Genomic DNA, 23,552 nt, shown 5'->3' on the forward strand with positions numbered 1-23,552 from the left:
GCCTCTGTGGAGGACTATTGGAGGCTGAGGTGTCAGTCTCTCTCTACCTGTCTCCTACCTCTGACCTTGTTAAGTGGAGTTTCCAGGCAACATAATGCTCTCCTGGGCTGCTTTTGTGAGAGAGAAACAGAAAGGTAGGGTGGATAAATCTTTGCTTGCTGCCTCCTGTGGCTAACTAACAATGGTTCTACATCAGTGTGTGTGTGTGTGTGTGTGTGTGTGTGTGTGCGTGTGTGTGTTTGTGTTTCTCAGTGTGATTAAATGTTTGTCCTTATTTTGCATACCCAAACAGAACAGAGAGGTGTCAGTATCCCTTAGCAAAAAAAAGTATACTTGAAGTTCATTTTATTAAGTATGCTTGAGTGTAAGTATAAGTATAGCTAGTATACTATGGACCATGTACTTGCAGCGTACTAGAAAGTATAATAATTTAATACCTCTCGGACTAAATTGGAAGTATACAACAAGTACACTCATCTATATACTACTAGTGTACTAGGTTTATACTTCGAGTCCACATTTTAGTTTATTGAATGAGGATCAATATAAAGTATACTTAAGTACACTCTTCTATACTGCCATTGTACTAGTTCTATACTATATGATGTTGAACATAGAAGTTTATAACAGGGGTAATACCTCAAAGCTAATGTGCGTAGTGAAAAACATTTTTATTCTGCTAAATTAAATGTAAGCACGAGTCAACTCTTATTCTGTACTTGGATCAAGATATACTAAGTATTAGTACTTTGTGGCAGAAAGAAGTAAATAGTATACTAAAGTACAAGTATAAGCGTTAGTATTAAAGTATAAGTGTAAGTCTTAGTATTAATGTACTTAGTCTTAGACTTTTCAGTATAAGCCAAGTATACTTCACTATACTATTCTTAAGTATATAAAATATAGTATATAAAAAGTAAACTTCAAGTATACTGCCTCAGTTTTAGTATAAAATATGTATACTTGTAGTACACTTGAATAAAGTACTTTTTGCTAAGGTTATGCTCCATCCTAAGTGCTTGTTGCAATGGTATCTAAAGCCCTTTCTCTCCTGTACCTTTCCAAAAATGACAATCCATCATGCCCACTTTACTCAGTCATCGGTCAAGTTCTCTTTTTTCATTGTACACACAGCTACTTTTGCCACTATTGTACGTGCAAACCAGTGCAGCACCATGAATGACTTCCAGGAGACCGTCTGAAATGTGTCCCTCTCTACAACAGCTGGCCTCTCACTCTGCCTTCAAATATGGAAGTTTGGAACACCTATGAACACTTAAAAAGACACACAAATACACAGTTATTTCCCACTATAACTACCCCTTAATGAACCTCAGAACACATCAGTCTGGCTCATTTTTTGAGACTGGAGGGATCAGTATACTCTCACATCTTTCCAAGGTAGGATTAGCAGGTGTAGAGTGTTATGCAGGGCCCTTTCTGTAAATTTCCGAAAAAAGACAATGCAACATTCACACCTACTTCACGCATTGATTGGTCAGGTGTATGGTGGTGAGAAAGGGAGAAATGTTTCACCTTGTCTCCCTAGCTCTGAAAGAGAAAAGATGCATTTCAACGGAGTATACAGTTATGTTCATAATAATAGCAGTGTGTTTAAAAAGGTGAGTAAACCTCAAAATTCTTCAAATAAATTGTATTTTAATGAACACAAATGCATTGGGGACACTGCACATTCTATTTCAAAGCCAGAAAATTGGAAAAAAGTAATTGAATTTGATAATATTTTACAGACAGTCAAGAAATATAAAACAAAAAAATAGCAGTGTTGACATCTTTCTTTACAAAACTCAAAAATGTACTGTATAAACTAAGAAAGGCTTGAAGATTCAACTTTCCTGAGAATCATAAACTAATATTTAGTTGCATAACCACGGTTTCTGATAACTGCTTCACATCTGTGGCACATGGAGTCGACCAACTTCTGGCACCGGTCAACAGGTATTGCAGCCCAGGACAATTGTACTACATTCCACAATTCCTCTGCATTTCTTGGTTTTGCCTCATGAACAGCATTTTTTATGTCAGCCCACAAGTTTTCAATGGGATTAAGGTCTGAGGATTGTGCTGGCCACTCCATTACTTGAATTCTGTTTGTCTGGAACCATGATTTTGCTCGCTTGCTGGTGTGTTTGGGGTCACTGTCTTGTTGAAACACCCATTTCAAGGGCATTTCCTCTTCAGCATACGGCAGCATGACTTCTTCCAGTATTCTGATGTACTCAAACTGATCCATGATACCTGGTATGCGATAAATAGGACCAACACCATAGTACGAGAAACATCCCCATATCATGATGCTTGCACCACCATGCTTCACAGTCTTCACTGTGTACTGTGGCTTGAATTCAGTGTTTGCAGGACATCTGACAAACTGTCTGTGGCCCTTAGACCCAAAAAGAACAATCTTACTCTCATCAGTCCACAAAATATTATGCCATTTCTTTTTAGGCCAGTCAATGTATTCTTTGGCAAATTGTAACCGCTTCAGCACGTCTTTTTTTTAACAATGGGACTTTGCGGGGGCATAAATATGAGATCACAGCGGGGTTATTTATCTTGCTAGTGATGTGGGACTGCTATTATTTTGAACACAACTGTAGCTACTGGCTAGTTTCCATCTGCAGTCCCTGTGATAGTCAGACTCAAGATTTTGAAATTAAATATTATGTGCATACTGAACTAAACTGCAGCTCTGTATCTTAATCTCAATTGTGAACAAAAAGTGGAGAAATGCATAAATAACTTAATGACTATAAAGCAATCATATTGCCTGATCAGGCGATAGATCATCCATCAGGACTGCTATTCCTCCTGTGTCCACCAGAGTGTGCTACTGCCCTGTGCAATGATGAACAAGGAGCTACATGTCTGTGACTGCTCTGGGATCAGTTTTGGATGAGCTCAGGAAACTAGAGAAAGCTGGTCCCTTATTGACCAACAGAAGAGGATCTAATTAAGCACTGCAGGTTTTAATGATACCTCCAGGCTCCATGCTGATCTGACATGGTTTACTACAGCTGTGTGATGATGCAGCAGCACAGCTCTGTTTTTATGGGATTAAAGGTCACCAAGGTTTGACAGTAGTTTAACATAATCAGCAGCTTCACTTTATATTTATAATCTTAACTCAAGCTCCAATTTCTAAGATTGACTTCAAATACCTTATCAATACTTTATCAAACTACTGTGGTAGATTTAAAAAGCAGGGGTGATGTGATTACATGGTCAGCATCTTCTATCCCCTGGCTGTATTTGTTGTCAGTTTCAGTGCAGATACCAGAAAAATACTATTGAAATTTCTTAAACAAATCCAATTTGAATTTTGTCGTAACAAAAAGCACACTCTAGAAGAACTGCTTCTGAACAAAACACAGTCGAAAATGAGTGAAATGATGCTTTAAAATGGGAAATATCTCTATAGAAGAAATGATCAAGTATCTAATACCAACTTTTTATACTTTTGGTGCTCAAAACTGATTTACAGCCACTGCCAAAAGAGAGCAACCACCCCCCTGGTATTGTGTCTAGTGGGGTGAGACAAGGAGACGGGAGAATGAAGCTGGTCCAGCTGGTTGAATTTGCAACCCCCTCTGATTTTTCAAACTCCTTTGTGTGTGTGTGTGTGTGTGTGTCACCATATCTTTTCTTCTGCTGGTCACACCTGGCCCAACTGATAAGTTTTGCACACGCACATCTATCAGAAGCTTCCATGATGTTGATATAATCTGATTGGTTTCACGTCAAATTATCTGACAGCAGCGTCATCTCATTCAAATCAGGACCTTTGTTGCTCCTACTAGTTTGAATTTCCACAGCAGGGTTAAACAACACCAAAATATATATAGAACATGTATGTTTTGTTATAATTATGTGAGTCTTGATTATTTTCTGTGTCTTCTCAAATGTCAGGTATCAGCATGAAGTGAAGAGAAGTCAGTCAGCCTGGCTCCAGTCAGTCAGTCAGTCAATAGGTTATCACTTGTCTCACACACACACACACACACACACACACACACACACACACACACACACACATCCCCCACCACACATTCACACACCCACATCGTTATCATAATGAGTGCCGGGTGTCAAGGAAAGAACTACGTTAGGCTCTTACAATGCAAATCAATACAGCTGAACCATTATGTCATAGATACATAGTGACCCACGATGACCTGAAAACATGGAACTTTTTTCAGTTGGTCATTATGGCGCCTTAGATGGAGAACAGTATTGACTTTTTAGCATAATCATTATTTATTTGTCTTGTTCTACTGCTGCTGTTGATGCAGTTTCATCTTCAAGTTGTGAAATAACAGGATGCAAGGTGTTTGGCACCAAAGGAGAGTAATCCTAGTGTATTGTTTTATGTATTTTTCAAATCAAGTGACCTACACACAGCAGGGTTTACATTTACTTTTTATATATAATTTCCACTCCTTCCTACTATCACACAACTTCAACAACAACATTTTTTTAACTGTGCTTCAAAACACAAGTTATAATAAATCCATCATAAATTATGAGCCAATGGGGACATGAAGGTAAGGGAACCTTTAATTTAGGGGCTGTTTGCATCTGCCATGTTCCCTGTCTTTCTCTGTCACTTTCTCTCTCCTTTTTTATTGACAAAAAAAGGGAAAACACATTCATATGTACACAGTGTACAAAACCATATACATTCTGGGTGCATATAACAAATACAAAGAATAAAAAGTACACATTTCAACTAGAAATGAACAGTGGGGGAATGGGGATCAATATAAAGCACAGTGTATTACAGTTTTAATTGCTTTTGGTTTTGAGGAGGATTGAATTAAAATAATATATTGTTTGATCTCATTGCTAAATGCAATAAAGCAACATGATTTCTTACATGTAAATTTACAATTATGGATATGGATTTGGCCATTATAATAATAAGTTGTATCATACAAATGATAAATCATCTATTTTTTCAACAATAAAAGCACAAAGGTTTTTTCCCCAGAATATGCTCACAAATGGGCAATGCCAAAATAAATGTACAATCGTTTCTGGACAGTCATAACAAAAACTACAAATCACATCAACACATACAGTATATATATATATATATATATATATATATATATATATATATATATATATATATCTCGCTCTCTCTCTCTCCTTGTCCCCGTGTGACGTCAGCAGCGGAGGGGGTTGGGCGCGCTCTTGTCTTGAGCTGCTCCTCGACTACTTCAGTTTTCGTTTGATAACAGCAGAAAGCCTCAGCACGACGTGCTGCAGCGTTATAAACACATAAATCGGGATTACTTTGACTGTACGACTCGGATATTTTTCACAAATTCGTCGCACTACAACAATGTTGACCAGTGTAAGGAGTGTGGAAATGCTGACAGGTAAGAAAAGCATTACATTTACACTAAAAAAATCAAATTTAAACAAACCGTCTGTTGACTTTGTTGAACCGCGGGACGCTCGTGACAACAGAGCAGCGTTAGTTCTTATCAGGCTGCTTTTACAAATTATATATATATATACATGTATTTTTTAATTAATTGTAACTATGCAGCTAAATTGCAATTTGCAAGTTTGTGCAAAATTTGGTTAAATATGTCTTAAACTGTTTTTTAATTAAATTCACTAACAAGTTTAAGCGAGGCACTAATAAACAAGACTTAACATAAACTCCGGTTTCGGTGTAATAAGTTAGTATGTTAGCAGTAGAATAGTGAGCACAGGCGCTGCAGGCTTTCTCCCTCTTTTTGATGCCTGTTTTTCCAGTTCTGTGCTAGAAAACACTACAGCTGCTCTCGATGCCCCCGGCTTCACTGTGCAGTCTCCACAAGGACAAAAAGCTCACTAGCAATTTACAACAAAAGCCTTTTAACGTTAAAACCTGTTGTTTTTACACCGTTTTAGCTATGTCTAATTAACCAATACTAACAAATAATGAATTCAGGATGTCGTCATTCAACCTGTATTCATATTAAAAAAGTTACAAGATCCAGTAAGGCTTTATCATTTTTGTTCACTTGATGGTGGAAATGGTGGATTGGAGCGGCACTTATAAATCTGGGCCAGTCTAATTACTGACAGCCCAGTGCTCATGTTAAAATAGCTGGCTCATGTTTTCCTCCCCCCTCTTTTTTTTCTCTCCAGGTCCTCAGTGACTGCAGCTGGAGGTCTGTCTCCCCCAGTAGTCTCCTGCACCAGCCTTTGAAGTGAGGCCAGCAGTGTGACCTGCTCCCCTGACAAACACACTCCTCCCTGTACCTACACACACACACATTGTTTTTCGCTGCCAGCAACAGGGAAAACAGCACAGTAGTGGGAGTTGAAAGGAAGATCTGCCCAAAGGAAATAATTGAACTCTATAAATCTTCAGACGGATTATTCCACTTAACAGGACTCAAATATGGGGAACCAGTTAACAGAAATCGCCCCCAACACCCCGTTCCTCCCCAGCTTCCAGTCCCTGCATGTGGTGGTGATCGGTTTGGACTCTGCAGGGAAAACTTCCCTCCTATACAGACTCAAACTGAGGGAGTTTGTTGAGACCATCCCAACAAAAGGCTTCAACATGGAGCGGATTAAAGTCCCCATGGGGAACTCCAAAACCAACACCACCACTTTCCAGGTGTGGGACGTTGGCGGTCAGGAGAAACTGAGGCCCCTCTGGAAGTCATACACCAGAAGGACGGATGGGCTGGTGTTCGTGGTGGATGCAGCTGAGTCAGAGCGTATGGAGGAAGCAAAGGTGGAGCTCCACAGGATCACCCGGTCAGCGGAGAACCAGGGGGTTCCTGTGCTGGTTCTGGCAAACAAACAAGACATGGATGGAGCCATGTCAGCATTAGAGGTAATTAAAATTCAAATTTTGAAAAAGGTCTTTTATGACTATTTGGGCTTCTTTTATGAAACGATGACTTCCTTTTAAAGAGAAAAAACAAGTTTACAGTTCTAAAAGTTAAGATATTGAAAATGGATTGGCTTTGATTTCATGGTTAAGACTCAAATGATACTTTTGCATCCAATTGTCATCTGCACATGTCTGGTCTCTGAAGACATGCAGCTGTAACTGTATTAGAGCACTATACATGCTGGCTGCACATGCATGGACACGTCTTCAGTATAAACCAAACCCAGCTGCTGTTCAGGTCTACTGTAATTTATCTGACCTTTCAAGACTCTCACACACAGACATGCTCCCACATGATGATTGTCCAACCCTAGATTGCTTAAACCAATATTGCAGTTGAGTTTGTTTTAGATTGTCTTTAAACTCTAAATCAGTTGAGCTTAAGATATCATTATAAGTGTAAACATACCAGTCTTTTCCCATTGTGAAGAAAGCAGAAAGCAAAGTTCATGACTTGTCCTCAAGTGAAAATTCAAAGTATAAGAAGACTGATAAAAAAGCACAAATGTTCTTAAATCACATGTATGTACCACCTAAAAACAAACCTGCTGTATGAGTGGTTCTTGCATGAGATCCAGTGAATTTTGTCATCACTAACCTCCTGTCATGCTGCTGTGTTTCAGGTGGAGAAGTCTCTGGCCCTCCATGAGCTCAGCTCGTCCACGCTGCACCACACACAGGGCTGCTCGGCGCTGGATGGCCAGGGCCTGCAGCCTGGCCTGGAGAAACTCTACGAGATGATTCTGAAGAGGAAGAAGATGCTCAGACACAGCAAGAAGAAGAGATGAACAGGGGCACGCAGCAGTAGTGGGGTTAAATGTAACTTTAACCACTACTCTTCTGAGGACCTCCTCAGCGGTCATGCTCTTGACCCCACTTTGACTTTTGGAAGGAAGCCTGTCAGGCCTTTAGAGGAGTTGGGACCTTTCCAAACAGGTTCAAACTTTGGCTTTGAAGTCTGTTCCAAATTATTGAAAGCTTCCTGCATCTTCTGAACATTTGGACAGACCTGCTTCCTTTGGGATTGTTTTGGCTCCTGAGCACTCTTCCCTCTTTTCATCTCCCACCCTTAAAGGAGCAGAACAAAGAGACACGCAGCTCCAGCGGGACAGTGCAGGGGGAGAGACAGACTTAAAAAATCTGTGCAATATATGACGAACACTCACTGATGCACTCACTCCAACATTGAAGGATATTTTGTACCAGAGACTTGCGGGCCTAGCTTGAGTGTAGTTCATGTTCCTTTCACCAAGTTTAAATGTTCCACTTCACTGTAAATCTTTACGTTGCATGATGTTCACCCAAACTGCTGCTTGGGAATATTAAGACAACACTTTTGTTGATCAAAAGAAGACTATCAATATTATTATTCTAGGTTAGAAGTTTCCCAGTGTTGAGTTAAGTATGCCATCAGGACTACAGTAGAGACGGTGCCACAAGTGAAACCAAGGTGACGTTTACAGACTTTGACTGCTGCTTTCAGCCGCGGAAAGTTCAGATAGTTTTTCACTCTTTACCAAAGTCGTCACAGTTCAGTGTATTTCAGGGTTGGTTGGCTGGTTAGTTCAAACAAGAAATTGTTTTTACATTGTGTACATATTGTTTTGTAAAATGTCAACAAATGAATAAATTATTGAGCAATTTTGAATTTGTGTGTTTTTGAAAAAGTGTCTTTATTACTGTAGCTGTGATTGTAGATTACACAAGCACTCCACACATCTGAGAATATGAGTTGTATAACTCATTCACTTTCACACTGCACAAGGTGTTACAGGAGAACATGATAATGTTTGACAGCTTCAAAGTAATGAGTAATAAGTCAGTGTTGTCAGAACTACTGTTGTGTATACCGATACCACAAAGTTAACACTAAAAATAACACTATACCCCATTTTACTAAGAATCACAGTGTTTAAATAAGAGCTCTATTTCCTATGAGCTGCATCGATGTGCAGCAACAGAGCAATGTGTTTGTGTGTGTGTATGTGTGTAGCGCTCTGGTTTCACTCCCTGCAGGCATAGTGGAACTGCCAATCTTTTTTTTTCTCTCATATGCACGCTGCAGCTTTCATGATGACAGAACGAGAGGCGTGACTGGAAGTGCACGTGCTTTTACTGACTGTCCACAACTTGTCAAAAAATCAGATACACAGAGCAAAATATCAGATATGACTTACATAACTAACAGTCAGGGCAAGAGTACAACCACCACAAAGTCCAATTCATTCAAATAGCAACAGGTTAGCCAATGTGACGTTAAACTCTACCATAACTTGGAAGTTGCTAAAAATGTGTATACAGATCAGCAACACACCAGTATATATATTTATTTAGATTTGTTTTAATAATAATGAAAAAGAAAAAGAAGAAAGAACAATCATTTTAAATGCCATGTTCTAATATATTATTGATCATTCGTATAATCATATTATTTTCCTGATGTGTCAGCTGGTATCTTGTTAGTATCGATGTGGAGATAATTACGCAGGCAAACTATCAAAGTCATCACTTGGGTCTTGTGGCAACACCAGTCCAAACACGTCTGTGAGCACATTATCAGGGCTGTGCTTTCTGCTCAGCTGTCATCTGGAAACTGGGGAGTGATGATGATGAAGGAGATGAAGGAGTGTCATTCATACCTGCAGGTTGTAACAGTGAACATTTACAGCTGAAAAACTGACTACATACATTTGGGTTTTTATATTATGGTTTGTATAATTGTACTGTACGTTTTAATGATACAGTCAGTGCTTGAATATTTAGCTTAATAGAACTATCTTTTCCTCATGCCTCAGTCTTTCCTCTCTCTAATCTATAGGTTTTAATAAATGTTTCCTAACAAGATTCTGATCTCTTAACAAAAAATGGTATTTTTAAATGCTGACATGAAAATGCTTTTCATAATTGCAAAATGCTGTATGCTGTAAAACTGCATGCTGGAAAAGAACTGAGGTTTCTACTCTGGACTTCAAAATCCACAAGTCTACAGGTCTACAGCCTACAGGTCTACAGTCTATAGTCTACATGTCAACAGTCTACAGGTCTACAGGACTATGGTCTATAGTCTCCAGTCTATAGGTCAACAGCCTAAAGTCTACAGGTCAACAGTCTACAGGTCTACAATCTATAGTCTCGAGGACTATGGTCTATAGTCTCCAGTCTATAGTCTACAAGTCTACAGGTCTACATTCTATAGTCTGCAGGTCTACAGTGTGTGATCTATAGTCTACAGGTCGACAGTCTATAGTCTACAGGCTATAGTCTACAGATCTATAGTCTACAGGTCTACAGTGTGTGGTCTATAGTGTACAGGTCTACAGTGTGTGGTCTACTGTATGGTCTACAGGTCTACAGTGTGTGGTCTATAGTCTACAGGTCTACAATGTGTGGTCTATAGTCTACAGGTCTACAGTCTATAGTCTACAGGTCTGCATTTTGTATTAAAATCAGTCCTACTCTTTTCCTGCTGGTGTGACAGACACATCATCTAACATTTTACCACAAAGACAAATCAACACCTCTCTGTCTCTCTCAAACAAAAAATACTTAATTTGAACTATTCATCGTACGAATATGAGGCGTTCCCTTTATTTCGTCCACCCCCTGAGTTCTCATATTCAGTACAGTACAGTGCTGACAGCGTGACTGTTGCAAAGACAGGCTCATAGGCTCTGCAGTTGTGATTGTTGCTAGGTGGGAATCAAACAGGTTTCATGTCAGTGTCCTCAGGCTACAGTTTCATCAGTAGGTCAGGTCATTATATCTCTTACACACACCTCTCTGTATGACCCTCCTCTCTTTCTTCTCTACCCATTGTATAATGGTATCAAGTGCTGGGGCTTATACCACTGACCCGTTTGAGGTGGTTGTGCCCTGCAGACGAGACCTCCAAGTGTCAAACAACTGCCATCTTATATTTCAGCTTTCGTGACGTTAGGAGCGGGTAGAGACAAGTCTGGGTTTTGCATGTTCCACAACTGGATGAATCTGGTGGTGGATTATGGGAATAATTATGGGATGATGCTAAGTGAAATTAACAACGCAACAGTAGGGTGAGGCGAATGTATAGACAAGCAAACATGAAATAAGAAACAGCATCAGACACATTCTGTCTTTTTAGCATCAAATTCCCTGTTGAGCTGAGGTGGAAGTATAGTAATAGTATAACGAAAAAAGAGGAACTTTTTCCAATTTACTGACAAAGAATTGAGATATGTTGTTCTGTTGTGCGTGTCTAACTTGAGTGTGGAGGCTTATGGTAATATTTCTTATTTCTGCACAGAATACCAAGAATCAAAGATATGAGCTTTGGCCTTTCATGAATATTTGAAGGAGAAATGAAAGCAGGGCTGTGGGCAGGGTAGACTTCAAACAAACACACACACACACACACACACACACACACACACACACACACACACACTTATACACATAAAAGGCAGGCACAAACACACATACAATAGAGATCAATAATAGTAGGATACTGCACTACTAAAAGTCAGAACTGAGCCTCACAGGTTAGACCGCAACACTCACATTACTGAGTTGGTTTGCTGATTTAATTTTAATGTGTATTGATGACAGTTGCAATGTATACTTATGCATTCTTCTTTTATAAGAACCTTTAAAAGAGCAAATGGAATAAAATGAAAAGAAATCACATTTGTTTTTAGCCACACTGGATAGCAATCTTATTTTGTTGGTGGTTCCTGGTTCCTGGATTAGCATGAAAGTTGTTAAACACATTCATGTTTCCCTCACTGTAGCTTGTGATCCTTTGACTTTCCATCTAGTGACAGCATCAGGTCCAATACTGTCATTATGCTAAACTGAGATGGTAAGCATGGAAAGCACTGCCTGTTAAACACATGTATGTATTATAAGAGGTGGATACTGGACTGAAAATGGTGCACAATGATACCAAAAAAGTTTTTAGCTTCTAGGTTTGTGGCCCACTGTGCAGTAGTGTTTCCCCCACAGGCCCCACCTGCAATTCCTGCTTTGCCCACAGACTTTACATTGTAATGACATCACAGATTTTTAAATCACGTTTCTCTACTTGAAGAAAGTTTTACCTTAATAAAACCTCACTGGGTCAAGTAAAAAGAGTCATAATTGAACTTGTTTACAAGTCTGAGGTGTCCTGTCAACAGCTTTACAATGGTGGTCTTTGGGGAAAATTCTACTGTTACAGCGAGTGACCACTGGGAAAAGTTAACTACTTGGCTGAATGATGGAGTCTTATCCAGCTCTGCTCTTATAATTCATCCATGGTTAAACATCTGCACGTTAGCATTGTTGGTGTGAGCACCTAGATTCTCAGTCTTGTTAATGCAAAAATGTATTACACAAATAATAAAAGTCCATCTTAGAAACCTATTGTGATCCTTAAGACACATTATGCAACCCCATACAGTATCAGGCCAAGACACCAAGACTACTGAACACTGACTGACTGACTGACTGACTGATTTTCTATAACATGCTTGGGCAAATCACTACTCATTACATACATGAAACACTGATACCTACAGTATTTGCACCCTAGAAACACGATACTTTTATTTGCCAAAAGGAGTTCTTCTTCTGTGATAGTTATCAGTTGGTTATCAGTGATATCAGTAGTGAAATGTTAGTTTGGTGATCCTCTGGAGTTCAAGCAGTGAGGATCAGTCACACAGGAATGTTAAAGCCCCTCTTCAGTTGCCCAGCCCCCACCAGCATGACTCGTACGGGCTGTTCACTGATACCAAATACTAGTAGCCAACCTCCCATTGTTCCACCCTGTGTCACTTGACTGTGATACTCGGACTAACAGTAGTCTACTCTTGTATTGCTGTTCTGAGCTGGGGCGACCCATACAGCTTTAAAACTTTTTTCGTCATGAAACCTACAATTAGTCATAGTGGCTGGTCAAGTTGCAGTAGCAAATTTGACAGCTTAAAATAGGTAGATCCGCTTTTCAACCCTGTCTGCAAGTATGTTGCTTTATCCCTCATTTGACAGCTATCACAGCCAAAGTTTGGTGTCAGTGCAAGAATGGCAATTAAATCCAATATATTTCATATTTTTCTTATTGTCAATTAATCCCATGTAAAGATAAAAAACAACAATGACTAGACCTATATGTACAATTATTGTGTGTGTATCAAAACCTGATCTTTTTCCTGCCAGCTCCAGTGTATGAGGTTTTCACACCTTGAGAAACTTGCACACTGTTGGGTTTGGTCCTTACATGGCATTTCTTCACAGTTATAACAAATATATCACCTCCAGTCTTCTTCTTTAATGCTGTAGATATGTACACAAAGGAAGAGGCCACCTATATGCCTGAATTTATATATCAACACCACCAACATTTTACACCTCATATTCTTTGTCATAGTTGAGCTTACACGTAGAGACAGACTGAATTAGCAAAATCATTCACAGGCTAAAACCAGTTTTGGGCATTCCAGTCTTGAGCCCACTTTGTCTTCATTAGCATGTCACATTCCTCACTTGATACCAGTTCTGTTGGTAAAGTAATACACAGGGATATTATAATATTGTTCTCCATTGGTATGCCAGTAATGTAAGCCACTGATACTGCCATCAGTGGTCCATCCACCTAGTCCTAGAGCTGTAGACACTGAGGGTCAGGCCACTGCCCAACCCCCACCAGTCAGTTCTACCATATGCTGAAACCTGTAGCCTAATCCCCAATTCACTTCATACCAAGAGCCATATGTTGTAGGCACTGCGTTCTCTCTCTTCCATCAGTCATTTGACTGCTTATAGGCTAAATATGACTATTACAGTCAAGTGACCGTTGTTTTTATTTCTTTCAGTTTATTTCACTGCTGGGGACTATTTTCTTCACTGTCGATTTAATGAAATCTCAATATTTCTCTACACAACAACGTAAATGTGTCCTTCATAACTCAACAATATGAGGTTAGGTTAATGTCAAGGCTAGTAGTTTTAATTATATATCCTTTGATTATGAGAAATAATAATAATTTTCTTTGTCAGTTTTTGATAGCTGAAGGCTAAGGAAGAGCATTGTGTTGTGGGTAACCTGTGCATCATCAGTGTGCATTGGCTTAATTCCATTTGATTTTATATTTCCAAGAATATAGTGTCTGACAATGTTTAATATGAAATCATCTTTCCAAGCCCTATATAACAAATATGATGTAATAAAGAAAATAGGTTGTAAAAGCAACAAGTGAAAATCTCTTTTCTGTGATATGAAGTTCAGAGACTGACTAACAAACATTTGTCTGGCCTGAACATGAACTCTGTACTTTGTGGTGTTTTTGGAGGAAACTGCCTCAAATAAACTCTCATTTTAGTTTCACATTTTCTCCACAAGCTTTGAATGCGATCCTGAAATGAAGACAGAAGAACTGCTCATTGTTGAGAAAAAAAAGCATATTTATTGATTATGTAAAGCTTCAAATTGTTCTCCACACATCCAATCAAATGTCTGTTCAATGACTTTAAGGATTTCATGTTCAGATTAACTTTATCCACACAATCACTTAGCTTAACCCAGAATGTTAGCTATGTACAAGAATAAAAATCTCCCTTCAGATAATTATCATGATAATTACACTTAACTTTCTTTTAAGAAATGTACAATGTGATAAAAATAAAATATCTATGATGAAGGAAGTAGTGCTCTGTTAATGAAACAACAGACACAAATACATCAATACAGACATGAAATTAACATTTAGAGCAAAGACATCTGAAGAAATGTCAGTAAAGGTTAAAAACATGGTCATGAGCAGTGACAGCCTCCATGGATAAAAACACACAGGAAAAAGTCACATTTAAAGAAACTGAAAATGTCAATGATACATATATAAAGTTAAAAAAAGTATTGACAGTCCAATTTTGATTGACAGCTGATCTCTGTGCAGTACAGAAACATGGATACACAAACATGAAGAATCACAACACAGAATCTGACACATGAATCTGAAATTACTTCTGTCTATATGAGTTTACACAACTCAGCTGAGACTCCAGCAAAACCAAGTCCAGCACAGAGAGGCCGAGTGAATGTGGCCTGGACTCTGTGGAGGAGAGTCATGGATTTAGAGACGCTATAGAAGGATAGGATACCTGCTGTGTGATCCAGGTATACTCCGACTCTGGAGGAATGAGGACCTGAGATTGGAGTACAGATACTTTTGAACCAAAATTCATATCTGTTAGGGCCACAAAATAAAGACCAAGATGTGTCATTTCTTCCAAACTGACTTTCATTTGACCATCCTGATCTGCTGATACTCTTGTATGTAACTGCTACGTGGACTCCTCCTTCCACTTCCTCTCCCCTTCTCCACTCCACCTCCCAGTAATGACGTCCAGTTAGAATATATCTAGTCAGGACCTGACGCCATAGTTGGAATCTAGCTGGGTGACGAAAAGAATTCTGTTCTTGACTCGTTAGCACTGCTTTTTTTCTGTCCTCAGATAGTAACAGCCATTTGTGTGCTGTGGTTGGATCCAGAGTGATTTCATATGAATGTTTTAAGAATCCAGCTCTGGTCTTGGGCTCTGGTTCTGACAGTAAAACGTCCACTTCAGTCAACGTCAGTGAGATGTTTGTCCATTCGTCCCTCAGCATGTCCTGTAGTTTATCTCTGAGCTCTGACACAGCTGCTGTCACATCCTCAAAGTATCTCAAAGGACGGATGATGATGCTGGATGAGTGTGTAGGTGCACAGACACGTGACAGTGAGGGGTAGTTGTGTAGAAACTGAGTGTGATCTTCAGTGTCTGAGAGCTGCTTCAGTTCAGCGTCTTTCCTCTTCAGCTCAGTGATCTCCTGCTGCAGCTTCTCCTCAAGCTTTTTGACTCGACTCACTTCAGTTTCCTGCTTGGATCTGATCTGCTGCTTCACATCAGAGCTTCTTGTCTGGATGAGACTGATCAGTTCAGTGAAGATCTTCTCACTGTCCTCCACTGCTTTATCAGCAGAGCAACTGACACCCTCCACCTCCTGTTGAAGCAGCTTCACATCTTTCTCTCTATCCTGGATTCTCTGCTGGATGTTTTTTCGACTCACCTTGAGCTCTCTGCCTCTCAGTCCTTTCTGCTGCAGCAGAGACTGTGTTGTGGCCTTTATGTTCATCCACAGGGCAGAGATAACAGATACACTTCTTATCTGTACGGCAAAACATCGTCATCACCTCATCATGATGAGAGCAGATGTTCTCCTGAAGTTTGTCCGAGGGCTCCACCAGCTTGTGTTTCTTTAATTTGGTTGATTCAAAGTGAGGCTGGAGGTGATTCTCACAGTAAGAGACCAGACACTGCAGACAGGACTTGAAGGCTTTCAGCTTCCTCCCAGTACAGACATCACAGGCCACATCTTCAGCTTCAGCATAGCAGTGATCAGCAGGAGCAGCTTGGAGTCCAGTCTTCTTCAGCTGCTCCACTAAATCTGCTAACATGGTGTTTTTCTTCAGGACAGGCCTCGGTGTGAAGTCCTGTCTGCACTGAGGGCAGCTGTAGATTTTCTTCTTATCCTGTTCATCCCAGAAGTTTTTAATACAGCTCATACAATAGCTGTGTCCACAGGGAATAGTCACTGGTTCCTTTAGTAGATTCAAACAGATCGAACAGCTGATTGTTTCTCGGTCAAGCTGATCTCCTTTCTGCGCCATATCAACTCTCAGTGGCAACGACCGCCTGAGCTTCACTTCCTGATGAGTGAAACAAGTTTAGGCACGGATCTGAACATGTATTTTTACAGGAAATGCAGTCTGATAGCTCTCTATGGTATGTTAGTTATACCCATCTGCCAACTGTTGATCTGAAGGGGAGGAAACATCCTGAAGTGGAACTAAATAAAAACAGGAAGGGTTTATCAGGACAGAGCAGTACTGTGGTTTAAAACTGTGATCATCATCATTTACAGTGAAGTCTCAGTTAAAACCTGCTCACAGTTTTGCATTTAGCTGTAAAATACTGACGCCTCCATAATTCTTTAACTCCTCATTAAAATCAGATCAGTTAAAAACATCAGACTGACAACTAAAGTGTGATAAAACTGGAGTAACAGTATTACCAGTGGGCCCAGCCTCAGTTCACCGCAAAGTGAACTTGTGGGTGCAGCAGCTTCTGTTTTAAAATAACTGAAAACCATTGATCTCTCAGGATCGAAGAGGAAATAATTAAAAATGATAGTCTTCACATTAACTTATATTGTTGAGTCATCAGAGACATTTTTGTGTTTTTATTTTAACAAATGTTAATTAAAACGGACATTGAGGGAAATGCTGCAGTGGGTCCTCTGGTCCACCCAGTGGAATGACACGGACTATTGACTGTACTGATAAAATTAAAATAACAACGATAATATTTGAATGTAATGTTGTGTAATGTAGCAGTTACAGTTAACAAGACACCTTCTGGGTTTGGCTTTTATTTTTATTTTTATTATTGTATGTTTTTATGTTTTGTTTCCAATCATTACTGTTAAATGTTTGTTTTTATGTAAAGCACACTGAGTTGCCCCTGGGTATGAAATGCGCTATATAAATAAAGCTGCATTGCCTTGACTTCTGTGCTCCTGATTTCCAACTGACAGAATAGAAACATGGTGCAGACAAAAAAAATCCAATTGAAATACATTCATTTGAAAGTTGTGCTGAATGTCTTGAATAGAATGGAAAATTCATGTCCAGGAATCTATCAATTAAATTTCTCAACTATTTCACACACTGTTAAGATACTTTGTTGTGAGGACACAGCAGGCATGTAACTTGGAAAGCATTTTGTGGCATGGAGCTGTCATGTGGCATACTGTCTGTCCCATCCCCCTACGCTCTTTAAATCACTGGTCAAACCCTCCCTTGCCCACTTACTGCTCAGTCAATCCAATTATCCTGATTGGAGACTACCTCCCGCTGCGACTCAGCTGTTAGAGCAATAATTAAGTAGAAGGATTAGTTAGTCAGCAGAATGGACAGAAAACACTCCACATGAGAAGTCTTTAGCCATTTACTTGGGCTTGATTAAATTAATTCAAATGAAATCTTTCACTTTCTTTGGTCTGCCCTCCTGTCTGTGTCGATCAGTCTGCCAGATATTTTCTCTCCTTGGTGTTCTTCCTTTTTATCGTCTGTTGTCTCCTCCACTCGGCACCTTTCTGTCTCTTTCCTCCACACTGCTGTCAGTAAAGCAGTTTTTCTCACCTCTCTCCTTTCATCTGTCCATCCAGGACTTTAATTCTCCTTTGGTTGTCTGTCTTTATTCCTCCTTTATTTACCTTTCCTCAATCGCTGTCTCTAGGACAACATCTGATGTCCACACTAAAAAAATATCACCTTCATCTGGAGAATTTACAACTTGAAAAATACTTGACTATGCTAGTTTACACCAGTTCATCTCAAAGAATGTTCATATTAACCTGGCTCTACTTCCATGTTGGCCATTAAGCCACACTGAGCCAACATTTCTTAAACTAGCTTTTTTAAGAACGGGTAGATCTATAAATGGCGGCAATGTTTTATTAGTGTGAATGAGGAAAACAGATACTGTGTCTCAAATAGTACACTTCTGTTAGTAGACTTCTATTAGTACACTGTGTACACTGTACTTACTTGTGCAGTGTGCAAATTTCGACAGATTAGTCTCAAATCAAACACAGCCAATAGCGCACTTACCAGAAATGATGAGTTAGCAAGCTAGTGTTGGCAAACTAGAGTTAGCAAGCTAGTGTTAGCAAACTAGTGTTAGTAACCTAGTGTTAGCAACCTAGCATCAGCAATTGCATTAGCATTTGTGTTACCAAATCATTACAGACTGCTAACTTAACCCAGTAAACCTACTGATGGCTTATATCTGACAACAGTAGCCTATAGTATTGCTTAGTGCAAAAAACACATGTATAATACTACGTAGCCAAGATGGCAACCGTTGAGCGAGAAGTGTCCATCAAAATCTCTAGTACAATGATGCTCTCAAAACGGTCAAAAACTTGTGTGATCTTCTTGATAAACCAGCTGAAGTGTGGGCATGTTTACCTGTTTCCCTGTGTAAACAACACACAACCACAGCAGTATCAGGTAGTAGCAACTGTACACATTACTACTTTATCATTGACATTTACAAGCTTAACATTCAATGAGCCTGTACATTATGGTGAATTTACTGTTTTTAAGCCATAATCCTCTAATATATTCTCTCAAACTGGATTAAAAACAGAAATTTGATGCTGAATCCACAAAAACAGAATGTGTGCAAGTTATTCATATGTTTATTTTCGCATTTTAACCCCTTTAAATTTGACTAAACAACACACAAAAACATCATTGACCCACATACACAGTACTGACAAAGAATCTCAACTTTCATTTAACACTGACATCATAGTAATGTAATTATAATGCATTTGTTTATCACATAAACACTTAATGCGAAGTAGAGTCAGTTTTAAGTAGCTTGTATTGTAGCTTTAATGCAGGGATTCTCCTTGAAACTGAAAAACAGAGCTTCCAAAATGATCTGACTTCAGCTATTTTCACATATGAACTCCAGGCAATGTCATAACAGAGCGTTCAGGCTCAGTGAAAACAATGCAGCTCATCCAGCACCAGCAGCAGCAGTAGCAGCAGCGTGACAGAAATGTCATCAACACACCTGCTCACTCACCCTAAATTCCCAGGAAAATGACTTGAGCTCACACACACACTTTATACCAGAGAGCTGCTGGCAGGTTAAAGTCTGTTTAATGTTTAATTCAGACATTTTCCTTCACACACACACACACACACACACACACACACACACACACACACACACACACACACACACACACACACACACACACACACACACCTTCAGCCTCCTCCAGGAACATTTCACTGGCTGCAGCACATGTGTGAAAGGTGCTTCAGAGTGGACACAGTCTCCGTCCAACACACGAGTCAGGGTTCAGTCAGCGGTGGCAAGCTGTCTCCCATCTGCGGCTGAGGTTATGTCTCTCTCTAGAATTACCCTGGTGAAGCTCTCAGCAGGCTTCACCACACACAGGATAAGAAGCAAACTCATCCAGATGTCCAGCTCTGCTTCTACTTTACTTTTTTTTTATCATTCACTCTGTGAGTAACTTCTCCTTTCTGCCTCTAATAAAGGTAGCATGCAAAGAATGATATATTTAGATACATAACAGCTGCACTGCCTTCTAACCATCTAACCACCAGCAGCTGGCACATTTCATGTGTTTTCCTCCATTAAAACAAAGATCTTGAGTTAGAGAAACAGCAGACACCAAATGTGTGATGTGATTAGTCTTATGTCTAAATACAGAGATCAGTTGATGCTTCTCCGTCTCTTGTGTTGATTCTTTGTTTCTAATCTCTCCTTGTGTGTTTCCCTGCTCGGCACAGCACAGTAATTGTAGAAAGCCGTGTGGTTTTTGATGGGTATCTATGTCTGGCAATCCACCCGGGCCTGGATGCTTAAATGGAGGCTCATGGCTTCATGCACCGTTTCAGATGAGACATGTCTTCCAAAATAGAAATGAGTATATCCAAAACACCATGTTACCACAATCTGTGGAGTTAAAGTATCAAAAGAAAATAAAAAAAATCTTTGTTCTCTCCGTCTTCAGGCCATCTTTTCAGGGTTAGAGCAGCTTTCACATTCACACAGTGTGTAGCTGCTGGTTTAACAAGGCCATTCACACATTCTTTAGACTTTTGTGTGTTTTATACACTTCCACATGATTAAACACAACTCTGCCACTCTTCTGTGTCTATGAACAGAGCAATAGAGTGCAATAGTTACAACAGCATTACATAATTAAATCACAGAATGAATATGATTATAATCTGTTACATTTACTGAGGAAAATATGTAATTAAATTACAGTTAAATTAGAAAGGACTACATCAGATTATATTCTTTTCAGTAAAGCACTTATTTCTATGTTGTTGCTTTGCATCTGGTTACCTGTGAGTTTTAGAATTAATTTAAAGATTTTATTGATAACGTTCAAAGCTCCTAACTATATTATAGACTTACTGGTGCATTATGAGCCAAACTACTTCAACTTCTACCCGTCTTCTTACCAAGGCTGTCATTTCTGGAACTCACTGTCTGAGTAACTCAAGCAAGCAGAATCAGCTTAATCTTATAAATCACTTCCTAAAACTCACTTTTGTACATTCAGGCAAGTATAGTTGTAATGGCCTAGTTTGGTTAACATTTGCATTTCAGAACTTCTTAACCCTTAGGGTTCAGGGTCACATTTGAACCCTTGTTTTTGAGAGCTGTAAAAACACCCTATACACATTTCTTTTAACCAGACCTTTCCTAATGTGACCCACAGTATACAAAAATAAAATTAATCTATTTTGTTGTGTGTGTGCAGTGATACACATTTTTATATATGCAAATCTATAGGGGCTGAAAAAGAAACATTAAAAAAAAGAAAAAAAGATATCATGACGTTGATGGCTCAAGCTCCAAAAGCATTGGATCCTACATTTCCCATAATGCAATCAGAGCAGTCTCAAGGAAATCAGTGCTTCTAGTTGAGAAGTCAACCAACACATAACATCATTTAAAACTACAACAGGTTTGGTTTTTGTTCAGATTAATTAGTGAGCTTTAGAGGAGCTGGATTTTTTTTTTACCTTTAGACAAAATCTTGATGCTAAGCTAAGCTAATTGATTGACATTTGATTAACCAACCAAATATACTGTATGAGTGTAATCTTTTCATTTAACTTCTGCAAGACAGTGGATGAAAATGTGCAACTATTCCTTTAAACTGACCCCTCATGCCAGTTTGGAGGGCACTGCAATATGATCCAATACAATAATAATTTTTAAAAAAGTATTATTCAGTCAGCTGTTCATTTATACTACAGTACCCAACACGTGGAAAGTAAGTGACCTACTTTCGTAAAACTAATTCTGTTCAAACAATCATGTGAGCCTGAAGCAGAAAGCTGAGTTCATTCACGTTTCTCAGGTAACAATGCGATGGAATGACAGCTGGTTTCATCTTGTCTTGCATTGTGTTTGTATTGACTCTGTACACAAGCACTACATCCCAGCAGCGAGACTGACGCAAAAGGGTGTTCCACCACTCCGCCCCCGCTCCTCAACACCCGTCAGCTGAATGCAGGGGCAGAAAACAGGCCTGTCTGGATATACAGCAAGCTTGCCTCAGGCATCAGCGCACATCACTCAGTTCCCACTCAACCTCTGATAGCAGATTGTTACATAACAAGAGCGATAAGGAGTATTTTTGGACACAGTGGTAAAACTAGTTAACCCACTAGTTAACCCACCCAAACAGAGGAAATCACATGCATTTTGATCACATTGTAAATGTAAAAAGTCCTGAATGTCATGCATGTTTTCATACTTTACTTTATTTTACTCTATCAATATTTTCCTCATGACGATTTTATTTCACATTTATTATAAGGAATTATCTATTTGGACCTCAAACATTGTTAGTATATTTTTCATATCTATCTTCCACATTTGGTACACAGGATGTTCTAACACTCAAGTCAGTAGAAAAACAACTTACTTAACGTACTGAAAAACACATTGGACCAAAATCCTTGGCGGGGCCTCAAGTGCCCCGGATCATTTTCTGTCTAGCTGACAAGCCTGAACTCTATATATGCTGTTCCTTCTTGGTCGCTCATTGTTATTTGCCTCATGCATGTAGTCTTATGATCAGAGCTCATATTAAATGTGTATTAAGAAAGAACTCCTGATTCGCCTCATCTTTGCATCTTCACGATCATCACAGAAACATCTCTCAAACGTAAAGGGTTTCAAATAGCTCTGGATCAGTATCCGAAGTATCAAGTGGTGCAAAATGAAAATACTTAAAATACCTTAAAATTGCACTTTAGTTCAGTAGGGGCTCCAATTATGGTATTTTTTATAATTTTTATAATTTATGTGTTTTTTTGTTGTTGTTGTTGAGTTCTACAGAAATGTGACACAAGGCTTGAGCCATTCTTTTATCTGGTGTATGTACTGAACTAAAGGGTAGTATTTTGTAAAATTGCACCACTTGATACTTTGCTGTATTTCAGAGCGAAATGATGTACTTTTCCTTTTTTCAGATTCAAATGTACATATATTTACAGTATACAAGCCTAAAAATGATACTGCTTTGTTAAAGATGAAACTTTTTGGCTCGTGGCTCTTTACTAAAAGTCAGTGTGTCTTCATCATATTTCAGATAAGTGATTGTGATTCATTTCTAATCATATGTTTCAGTTGTATTTGGAGGTGGCAGCATTTACAGGAAAGACTGAATGATTGTAATTCACTGCCTCACATTTCCAGTGTAACAGAGTTTCAGGGTAAATGCCTAAGCCTACCGATCATAGATACTTTTCTGCTAATGTTCCAATGGTTTCCAGTATAATGGTGTTTATGTACTGCTAGCTGAGCCTCAGAGATAACAGTGTTATTCTGCTTTGACACTATAGCAGCACTCCCCTGGTCTCGTGCTCCTCCTCACTCTTATATTATCATTAGTTTCTCTTGGTGGGAAAGAACCTTATCCTGTGTTGTGCTGAATCGTACATACCATTAGTATCAAATTATCTTCAGTACAGTACAATAAGTTAAATAA

At 39.1% G+C, this 23,552-nt stretch overlaps 1 protein-coding gene and 1 pseudogene across 1 annotated transcript; one reads left to right on the forward strand and one right to left on the reverse strand.

Annotated features, from left to right (window-relative positions):
* The first annotated feature begins 5,272 nt into the window (after positions 1-5,272).
* Positions 5,273-8,570, forward strand: LOC128379610 (ADP-ribosylation factor-like protein 4D). Its single transcript, XM_053339303.1, has 3 exons — positions 5,273-5,405; positions 6,169-6,868; positions 7,552-8,570. Exons 2-3 carry the CDS (start codon positions 6,425-6,427, stop codon positions 7,714-7,716), a joined length of 609 nt encoding a protein of 202 aa, XP_053195278.1. The 5' UTR covers positions 5,273-5,405; positions 6,169-6,424; the 3' UTR covers positions 7,717-8,570.
* A 6,326-nt stretch (positions 8,571-14,896) lies between these two features.
* Positions 14,897-16,593, reverse strand: LOC128379602 (tripartite motif-containing protein 16-like; annotated as a pseudogene).
* Positions 16,594-23,552: the final 6,959 nt, after the last annotated feature.

Source organism: Scomber japonicus, chromosome 18, assembly GCF_027409825.1.
Source record: "Scomber japonicus isolate fScoJap1 chromosome 18, fScoJap1.pri, whole genome shotgun sequence".
Classification (NCBI taxonomy): domain Eukaryota; kingdom Metazoa; phylum Chordata; class Actinopteri; order Scombriformes; family Scombridae; genus Scomber; species Scomber japonicus.

Bases quoted from the DNA above. Each gene is read 5' to 3' on its own strand.
- LOC128379610 (XM_053339303.1), top strand. From the start codon at position 6,425: ATGGGGAACCAGTTAACAGAAATCGCCCCCAACACCCCGTTCCTCCCC. The intron at 6,869-7,551 runs GTAATTAAAATT...GCTGTGTTTCAG, and splicing joins GAGCCATGTCAGCATTAGAG to GTGGAGAAGTCTCTGGCCCT.